Source organism: Bison bison, unplaced genomic scaffold (assembly GCF_000754665.1).
Source record: "Bison bison bison isolate TAMUID 2011002044 unplaced genomic scaffold, Bison_UMD1.0 scf7180017858857, whole genome shotgun sequence".
Taxonomy (NCBI): domain Eukaryota; kingdom Metazoa; phylum Chordata; class Mammalia; order Artiodactyla; family Bovidae; genus Bison; species Bison bison.
The window spans coordinates 3,968-14,756 of record NW_011489429.1 but is presented as its reverse complement, the minus strand read 5'-3'; the positions used below and the strand labels follow the sequence as shown (position 1 = coordinate 14,756).

Sequence of the window (10,789 nt, the reverse complement as noted above, 5' to 3'; positions counted from 1 at the left end):
TAATATTTGAATTTAAGAACTAAAGAATGAATGTATAAGCACATTAGATCAGCATAAGGCAGTTATTAAAACAGAAGATCAGAGGACAAATATTCTATTAGGTTGGTGCAAACATCACTGCGGTTTCAGACCACGAATTTTAAATCATTATAATTAGGCTCAGACATATCTTTATTAATTAAAATAGGAACCATTACAATCAACACATTTTTGCCAATGAGAAATTAGTTTGTTTTTTCCTGTAGTGTAAAGCTGTGCTTTGGGATTTGATGAACTCTTGGAAAGCATTTTCTGCCTCCTGTTGGTTGTGGAAGCATTTTCTCTGCAAAAAGTTGTCGAGATGCTTGAAGAAGTGGTATTCAGTTGACAAGAGGTCAGGTGAATATGGCAAGGTGAGGCAAAACTTCATAGCCCAACTTGTTAAACTTATGAAGCGTTGGTTGTGTGATGTGTGGCCAGGCGTTGCCATGGAGAAGAATTGGCACCTTTCTGTTGACCAATGCGGACTGCGCCTGTTGCAGTTTTTAGTGCATCTCAGTGATTTGTTGAGCATACTTCCCAGGTGTAATGGTTTTGCTGGGATTCAGAAAGCTGTAGTGGATCAGACTGGCAGCAAGTTTGGCCTTGGGAAGTGCTTTGCAGCTTCTCAGTCCCACCACTGAGCTGGTCATCTCCAGTTGTCATATAAAATCCACTTTTCATCACAGGTCACAATTCAATTGAGAAATGGTTCATTGTTGTTGTGTAAAATAAGAGAAGATGATGCTTCAAAATGACAAGTTTTTTGATTTGTGGTCAGCTCATGAGGCACCCACTTATCAAGTTTTTTCACCTTTTGGCGTTTGCTTCAAATGCCAAATGACTGTAGAAAGGTCAACATTCAGTTCTTAGGCAACTTCTCATGTAATTGTAAGAGGATCAGCTTTGATGATTGCTCTAATTGGTTGTTGTCAACTTCCAATGGCAGGCCATTGCACTCCTCATCTTCAAGGTTCTCATCTCCTTTGCAAAACTTCATTTAAATAAAATTCTTTATTATTTATTTATTTTTGGCTTTGCAGGGTGTTTGCTGCTGCTCAGGCTTTTCTCTAGTTGTGGTGAGTGGGAACTAGTCTTTGTTACAGTGCGCAGGCTTCTCACTGTGGTGCTTCTCATGTTACGGAGAACAAGCTCTAGGGCTTCTGGGCTTCAGTAGTTGTGGTTCCCAGGCTCTAGAGCACAGGCTCAATAGTTGTGGTGCACAGGCTTAGCTGCTCTGCAGCATGTGGCGTCTTCCTGGACTAGGGATTGAACCTGTGTCTCCCGCATTGGCAGGCGGATTCTTTACTGCAGAGCCACCAGGGAAGCCCTGCAAATCTTCTTGAACAACCACTGAACTACATGTTCATTAGCAGTTCCTGGACCAAATGCATTGTTGATGTTGCAAGTTGTCTCTGCTGCTTTACGACCCATTTTGAACTCGAATAAGAAAATCACTTGAAATTGCTCTGTGTCTAACATCATGTCTATAGTCTAAAATACATATGAAATAAGCAGCAAGTAATAAACCATTAGCAAAATAAAAAGCAAGAAATACACATTAAATGATGTGTAACATAACCAAATTTATTTAAGAATGCATTCCAAGATCAAATGGCAAATTTCAATAATGCAAAACAGCAATTACTTTTGCACCAACATAACTGCAGGTCACATGGTAAGTGTCCTGGTTATACTGCTGTGTAACAAATTTCCCCCCAAAATTTAGCCACTGGAGGAAAAAATATATACTTCATTTTGCTTAAGACTTCCTGAGTCAGCAATTTCGGAAAGACTCAACAGTTCTGTTTTGGGGTCTTTCAGTGCTTGCACTTAGGTATCATCTGGGGCTGCAATCAGCTGAGAACTGGACTGAACCTGTGGTTACATAAGGAAATTCCTCATAGTATTTTAGTGGTAAAGGGACATCATGACAGCAACCTAATCCAGAAAGATTTTATATGTTCAGAGAGAAATGAGACAGAATGAACCAAAAACTAGCATTGAGGGATTCCAGTTAAAGGTCATCTGGAAATGTTTATATTATTCTTCTAACTTTTCAGTGTCTCATATTACATCAAAATTTTAAAAAAATGTTAAAAGGTGAAAACAAGTCAGAGATAATTCATTCCTAGGACATCGTCCATAAAAGAAATACTAATAACATAAAAAATAAATAAAATGCTTAGGAAAAATGTAGAAGAAGGTGGACAAAACTTCTGAGAGAAATTCAAGACCTAGCTAAATGGAGGGATATATTATGTCAATGGCTTCCCAGATGGCTCAGTAGTAAAGAATCTGCCTGCCAGTGCAGAAGTGGGTTCAATATCTGGGTCAGGAAGAAGCCCTGGAGGAGGGCATGGCAACCCACTCCAGTATTCTTGCCTGGGAAATCCCATGGACAAAGGAGCCTGGCAGACTGCAGTCCATGGGTCACAAAACACTTGGATGCAACTTTGTGACTAAACAACAATAAAAATTATGTCAATGAATTGAGAGATCCAAAATTGTCAAAGTCAGTCATTCTCAAATTTCTGTGTAGATTAAATCTAATCTTAATCAAAATACTCTTATGCTAATTTTTTAGGGAGTGTGAAAAATAACAAGCAGATTCCAAAATTTAGACAAAATACAAAACACCAAGAATGACCAACACAGTCGGTAAGAAAAGGAACAAAGTTAAAGGAGTTAATATAAAGTAACCCCTGTAAATTAAAATTATCTAGACTTATTATAAAGTTATAGTAATTAAGAAAATGCAGTATTGGTGCAAAGATAGACAAATGATACAGTGGAACAGAATACAGAGTCTTTAAAAGGACTCAGACATATGTGCTCTTCTGCTTAAGATAAAGGTAGCACTGCAGGGGGGAAAAAAGTCTCTCCAGAAAAAGATTCTGAGTGAATTGGATGTCCATGTGAAACATGACTTATCTTACACAGATATCAATCCCAGAAGGAAGGTACAATTACATGCAAGAGAAAAAGAAACTTTTGTAAGATACTCTAAGAGAATATTTTCATGATCTTGGAGAAGGGAAAGTTCTTTTTAAAGGGATATAAGAAGTATTAAATATACAGGGAAAAGTTGGCAATTGTATTAATATTTCCTTCAAATTAAAAACTTGCTTTATCAAAGGATCCTGTACCATTTAGAAAAAGAAAAGACCAAGTGTTAAACACACAAAATAAGTAACATATATTTGTGCCCCAAGTCATTGTCATGCTACATTCTAGCATCATATTTATAATAGTCAAGAGCAGGAAACAACTCAAATCTCTAACATCAGTTGAATGGATCAATGGCCATGTTATCAATGAAAGCAATATTCTACTGTAATAAAAATGAATAAAGTACTGCTATAAACAACATCATGAGTGAATCCTAAACATAATGTTGAGTCGAAGAAGTCACACACAAAAGAAAACACACTGCATGATTTTATATAAAGTTCAAAAACTGATAAAACACTCTATGGTAGTAGAAATTAGATAAGCAGTTTTCCCTGGAGAGGAGGGAGGCCAGTTATTGGAGGCAACAGTGACTCTTGGGGCTGGGAATGTTCTCTTTGCTGCTCTGGGTACATGACTGAAGTCTACACGTATTGCTTATACACTGTCTTCTATGATCATGTGTCAATAACAATGTTGCTTTAAAATATATTATTCCCCTTCACACTTCTTGCCCTAACCTGAAAAATGAGTGAACAATGAGGAGCACCATATTTCATCATGAAATATCTTCCAAAGCCAGTTTTCCCTCACTCTCTGCTCTTGGGGACATTTCACTCCAGGAGCATCCTAAGTACCAATAGCCCTTCCCTGTCTCTTACCTGAGCAGGTCACAGAGGCCGTGTTGCCATGGGAACAGTCAGGACCACCCAAGGCAGTCACAGGGCAACTCCACAGGAAGGACTCTGCCCCCGAGCAGTGAAATCGGACTGTTGAGATCTGATCACCTCTCTCCACCAAGTGTGGTCCTCTGGGGGTGGAGATGGTGATTCCACAGCCGAGCTGACGACAGACAACATTGGCATTGGCCAGACTCCAGTGGGAGGCACAGAGCGCTCTCCATTGTCCAGAAATCTTCATCTCCACCTGCCCCTCACATTGAGAGGAGCCATTTGTCATGAGTCGGACTTCTGAGTATGCTGGTAGAAGAAGACAGAGTTTCAGCAAAATCACATGGCTTTCTCACCTGAACAGAGTGTGCAGGGAGGTTAGTCCTGACCTGCATCTCACCTGAACAAACAACCTGAGCAGCTCCACTGTGGTGACAAGTGCCCCCTGGACAAGGCACTCTGGGGCACCACCAGAGCTTATGTTCCTCCCCCTCACACCTGAACTCTTCAGCCCAGACCTGGCCATCAGACTCTCTGAAGAGCTCGTGTCCCAGAACAGACACAGCCTCGCCACACCCCAGCTCTGCACAGATGACTTGGGCAGTGGGGAGTGTGAAGTTTCCATCAGACACTGGGGTCCAGTCTTCTCCAGGACGTACTTCTACTCGTCCTGAGCAGGGTCCATCGTCTCCAACCAGACGCACAAATCCTAAGAAAACAACAACAAGAAATCCAGTGAGTGCCCATAGACCTGGTTTGGCAATTGGAAACAATGTCACAGGCAATAATGTGAAAATTTTTCTTTTCCAGGAGTGGTGCCTGGAAAGAGAATTGGACAGTTATTTTCAGAATTTCATGAGCAAGTATTTTCAAGACCAAGTTTCTGAAAAGAAACCCTGAAGGATTTTCAGGGTCAGTTTGAAATGGCTGATTTCCAAAAACATGCATTTTGAGGTTAATTAGGGATGTGAATTTCTCATCTAGAGGCCTGGAAACTACAGAGCCCAAGGATACTGCTCTGTAGTGGGCACCAGCCTCAGGTTCAGAGCTGTACTAACCCAGAGTGAAGTAGATCCATAGGCCTCAAGAGGTTAGAGGACTAAGAGCCACACAAGGTTAGAGGGCCATCCTGAGATTTCTGGGGCCAGAATACTGGCCAGTTTTCTCTCAGGAAACAACACTTAAGTCTCTGAAGATAAGGAAAATCACGCAGGCTGGATCTGTGAGTGCTCAATGACAGTAGACAGACTTCTGGCTTAATAGGAGGAAAGCTAGACATTATAACAAGATTTCACACATGTTTCTTAAAATTTTTCACAGTGAAAAATTCCAAGAATTTCTTAGGTGACCTGATTTTGGAAAGTTGTCCAGAAATCAGTTTGGATAGGAAGAAAGCTCAGAGTCATAGGAGAAGGGGCTGGTCATAGCCATCTTTCTTGAAAACTTAGAATTTATCAAAGAACCTGGGAGAGAGTGAGTTCTCAGTGGGAGCATGTAAAACAGCTGAGGTTTTTAATTACTTCATACTAGACATGTGATGGAGAAGGCAATGGCAACCCACTCCAGTACTCTTGCCTTGAAAATCCCATGGGCGGAGGAACCTGGTAGGCTGCAGTCCATGAGATCGCTAAGAGTCGGACACGACTGAGCGACTTCACTTTCACTTTTCACTTTCATGCATTGGAGAAGGAAATGGCAATCCACTCCAGTGTTCTTGCCTGGAGAATCCCAGGAACGGGGGAGCCTGGTGGGCTGCCGTCTATGGGGTCGCACAGGGTCGGACACGACTAAAGCGACTTAGCAGCAGTAGCAGCAGCAGACATGTGAACTTTAGGAAATGCTAAAGAGTGAAGATGAGTTAAAGTATTTTAATCCTGTCTATATGCTGTTTTTTCCTTTCCTATTTGGGTTCTTGAGAAATAGCTACCATGCTATAAAGAAAGAGAGGAAGAGAGCAGAAGGCAAATAGTGAAGTGAAGTGAAAGTCACTCAGTCATGTCTGACTCTCTGTGATCCCATGGACTATACAGTCCATGGAATTCTCCAGGCCAGAATACTGGAGTGGGTAGCCTTTCCCTTTTCCAGGGGATCTTCCCAACCCAGGGATCGAACCCAGGTCTCCCACATTGCAGGCAGATTCTTTACCAACTGAGCTACAAGGGAAGCCCAAGAATACTGGAGTGGATAGCCTATCCCTTCTCCAGTGGATCTTCCCAATCCAGGGGTCTAACTGGGGTCTCCTGCACTGGAGGTGGATTCTTTGCCAACTGAGCCATGAGGGAAGCCCAGAGAGCAAATTAGCCATACATAATTTAGAAATTTTCAAATTGCAAAAGCCTCAATATGGATGAAAGATAGAATATTTGGGGGAAATATTTGTCCAACAAGTTTTTGACACATTTTATCCCCTGTGCTCCTCCCATCAACCACTTCACCCTGCCACCTTTCCCATTTCTCCCACTGCAGACAAGAGAAAACAATCTTAAGAACCACAAATGGGTGCAAAGGAAATTCTGAACGGGAAGAACTTCTGTAGGAGTGGAGTGAGGTAGGGTGTGTGGTAGGTTAAATGGGGAGTGGATGGGGTATGAAACTGAGAGAGAGACCAAAGAAAAAACTCATGATCATGGTTTGAACTTCAGGGACCATATTTTGGGTAGAGGAAGGTAATCCAAATAAAAAAGAAACCCACAACATAAAACACTTTCTTTAACACACTTGTCTGGTTTCGAAGTATGCTCATGATAATTTATGTACATGGTGAAATTCCATCTGGTAAAGGATTCTGATTATATAAATATGTGAACTTTGAAGGTTCAGAAAGAATATTCTAACAAAATAAAAATCTACTACAGAAAAACAGGAAAGAACAGAAAAGACCTAAAAGAAATTAAAGACTTGAAGGATCAGCTTGACCACTTATACAATGGTGAGAGAGAAGATGGTCTGCTTGCCTTTTATTATTTATCACTCTCATCTCCCCAGAGAGACACAGGTTAGAACTCCTAGTCTGGTCTGGTTGGGAGTTTGCTCATAGGCAACACATTCTAATTAAAGCATTTTCAGTCAACACTTTTTAGTTGCTATATTAACCCCGAAGATTACAGATTAGGCAGAACATGAAAGAAATATTTGTTATATGCTGTTTTATGTACCCTGATATATGTTAAATGCTCAAATATACACTGAATAATCAAAAAAGTCTTATACACATAAGGATAGACTCTTCTGAGACAAATTAAGACTTTTTTTGTTTTCTATTTGATTTTAAAATTTGTGTGGGAGATTATGTGTGTGAAAACTGCGAGAAAGTTTGTGGAATAGAAGGCTGATGTCAGTTGATAAGGATATTAAATATAATAAAAATATATCCTTCTCTGGTCTCTTGCTGTACAGACATCCTGCTTTCTTAGGCACACACAGCATCCTCCACACCACTCCTGGACCATCAGTGCTGCTCAGAACACCCCACATGTGCCTTTTTCAGTTCCTATTACAGTCCCTCTCCCTCCCAGCTGCCATAACTCTCTTCTACCTTCTTCAAAAATTACATCTGTCCCATTACTCCTATTCATATCAAACAAACCCCCAAATTCAATTCTCTTAAATCATTGAAGTCATCAGGTATAAACTATATAATTTCTTACCATAAAACACAGAAATTGTATTACTTCCACTTTTGACTTGTCAGTGTATGGCTAAGTGTTCTTCCAAAGTTTTGGCCTATACAGATGTCTTAAAAGAAAAAATGGGCAGAGAATCTCTGATAGTAACAATCAAAGGAGAACCTATGACTCAGAGCACTTCATCCAAAGTTCTCTGGTCTTACCTGCAAAGGCCTATGAATATTTACATCTAAAATTTCAAAAGAGACTTGCAATTTGGCACAAATCCATCAATTCCTGTCTCATGTGATTGATCTTCATCTTCATTATGAAGATCAGTTTTCATTGGAATAGTTTAATCTACTATGTCAGTAAGATCACTGGAGAATAAATAGCAGAGACTTACAGCAGGAAAGTAAATGAAGCACATCACCCACAGAAGCTTTGTGCATTCAGGGAGGATGGGTCTGTCAGTCCTCTCTAGCCCATCTATATCCTATTGCCCCAGTGATCGGACACCAGCTTCCATGGCACTTTTCATTCTGCCATCACAGGGCAATACACTGACCATACCTGAGCAGACGACTCCTGCATCGTTGTCGTGACTGCAGTTGTGCACTCTCCAGCCCCGGGAAGGGCACTTCCACACGTGGGATTCCTTTCCTCTGCAGCCCAATGTGTCAAGCCAGATGGGCCCTGATCCTGCCCCAAAGTGAGCAGACCCCATGGCATTGAGGGCTTCTCCACAGCCCAGCTGCCTGCACACCACGCGGGCATCGTCCAAGTCCCAGCCGTCATCACAGATGGTGCCCCAGGAGCCCTCGTCAAGGATCTCCACTCTCCCGGCGCAGGGACCTCCTCCGTCCACCAGGCGGAGCTGTCTGCTGTCTGAGGAGACAGAAATGGGACAATGGGGCATTGACAAGGGGGATAAAGGTCTTCTGTCCTGTGGGACCTTCACCTGAGCAGTAGGGGGCGCTCTCCTCTGAGGCTTCAGAGTCCCCTGGTTCTGACAGGGAGTCATTGCACTGGGGCAGCACCTGAGTCTGGTTTCTTACAGCAGTGATAAGAGAATAATAACATTGAAAATGGGCAAAAACAGGAAATATTACACAACTGAGTAGGGTGAGACAGAAGTGTTAACCTCTGATTTGTAGAGTTCTGCACAGCATCTGAGAAAGACTTAAAAGAAATGTTAATCTCTACCAGAAGCAATTGAATGAGTTCAGAGTCATAGGTATGGGCTGGCTGCTGAATGGATTCCTTATAAATCACACACGCGTTGGTGCCCTTGACCTGAAAGTTAAAGGGATTAGATTAAAGGAAATGGAGTCAGGACCCAGCCTCATCAGAAGCCCTAGGTAGCAGCCATGAATCCTCTATCGTTAGAATCATTCTCCTTGGTACAGTCATGCAGAATTGAAAAACAAATGGACATTGAGATGTCTTGGTTTGCCCCAGAATATTTCACTGATGGCTCTAAGCTTCAGACTCCAGATCTGGACACTTTGTTTTAAGAAAATGTGATCTCTTTGAGTGGATTGGGCAACCTTGCACGAGAAATGTCTCAGGTGATATTGACTGACATTGACCAGATTCCACTGGGAATCTTGGAATGCTGCTTCTTCTCTCAAGTAAATATTATCTTTTCTTGCACTTTGTGTCAGGAATCGCTATTATTCAAAGTTAGGGGTTATTTGTTCTCCAGGGGGAAAATATTATGCATTTATAACTTTACTATAGAGCAGAAATAGGTTAAATTCTTGCTCTGAAAGCATTTGAACAAACGATACTGACAGACTCACTGCGTTGTTCTTCTTTAATACATAAAAAGCAATGTAAAGAAAGGTTAAATGATGTCTATTCAGTGTTGCATTTTAAGTGAATGATGAAGTAGAGAATAAAATTTAGAATTTTATACTTTCATGAAGAAGGGTTCCAATGGAGGGGTTCACAGCAGGCCAGTGGTCTGCTGGATACAACTTTAAATGCTATAAAATGTTAGATAAAAAATGAAGATATTAGACATTTGTGGACACAATATGAACTAAACATGCTAAAATTCTACAGAATGGAGATCATTTCATTGTTAACCAAGGATCTGAAGCTTCTCTTTATGGGAATTTCCCAATTTGTTGCCGGGGTTAATGGATCAAAATGTGACAGAGAAGCCTGCATGATTTGGGGGTTACCTGGTGCTGCAGTGACAAAACTGGAGATTTGAGAGCCTCTCTCATATAGCAGATTTTCTCCTCAAATATCTGCCCAGTAAACACGCTGTCAATGGCAGGAGGCCAAAGAACTGTGTCAAACACCTTGCAAACAGAGTGGATATTCCTTCATCCCCCTGACTGCTGAGCTACCAAAACATTCAGATTTTCAATTATAAACTCTAAAAGCCCATAACACAGGGGCAGAGAAATCAGAGGTAGACTGAGTGCTACAAATACTGCAACCCAAACTTGTTACAGCTCAACCCTAGCTAGTATTTAGACATCTGGGTGGTCTGAACCCCTTCTCCCACTTGCTTAACAAAACAGAATATGAATCCTTTCAGGTGTTAGAAAATGTATCTGGGATATCTTACTTTCTTATGCATCATTTTTCTCATTCAGTTAAAAATTGCATGGTATGTAAACAGATGGATGACATGACAAATTTAAAAATTGAAAAAAGGAAGGTAAGAGAAGGCAGAGACACACATGCTAGATATGCTGGACTTAGCAGATAAGGATTTTAACTATGAACAATGTGTTTAGGGGGAAAAGAGGAAAGGAAAGAATCAATAGGTGAAAAATGTTAACAAATAATTGTAACTATAAGAAAATCAAAGGAACAGTTGCCAACTGAAAATGAAATATCTAGAATTAAGAACTGAATGAATAGGTTTAAAAGAATTTTAGACAGAACTGAACACAGAATTAGTGTCTTAGAGGAGTCCTAAGAGAGATGAGGAGGAGGAAAAAGGGAAGGACGAGAAGGAAAAAGCGGGGGAATAGGAGGAGAAGAGAAACAGAGACAGTGCTGCAGAAGTAATATTTGAAGATATAATAATTAAGAATTTTTTAAATGGATAGAAGTCTATGAAAGCCTCCACATCTAGTAAAGCTGCAAAAAATCAAAGGAAAATCTGGAATAAATTTTTTTAATACCAAAGAAAGAAAAAAAGGAGAGAAAAAGGAACATGAAGCACATGGGTCAATTAAAAGGAAATGGAATACTGTATTGGGATGACCCAGAGGGATGGTATGGGGAGGGAGGTGGGAGTGGGGTTCAGGATTGGGAACACGTGTACACCCGTGGTGGATTCATGTTGATGTATGG

The 10,789-nt window shown here is 40.9% G+C and overlaps 1 protein-coding gene across 1 annotated transcript in view; it reads right to left on the bottom strand.

Moving 5' to 3' along the window:
• LOC104980881 (antigen WC1.1-like) overlaps window positions 1-8,581 on the bottom strand; it is a gene marked incomplete at both ends in the record, with an annotated part of 11,763 nt that extends 3,182 nt beyond the window's left edge. The window contains 4 exon segments of the mRNA XM_010829715.1: window positions 3,835-4,169; window positions 4,261-4,569; window positions 8,039-8,353; window positions 8,427-8,581. Of these exon segments, the coding sequence (XP_010828017.1) occupies window positions 3,835-4,169; window positions 4,261-4,569; window positions 8,039-8,353; window positions 8,427-8,581 (1,114 nt within the window).
• Between the last annotated feature and the right edge of the window lie 2,208 nt (window positions 8,582-10,789).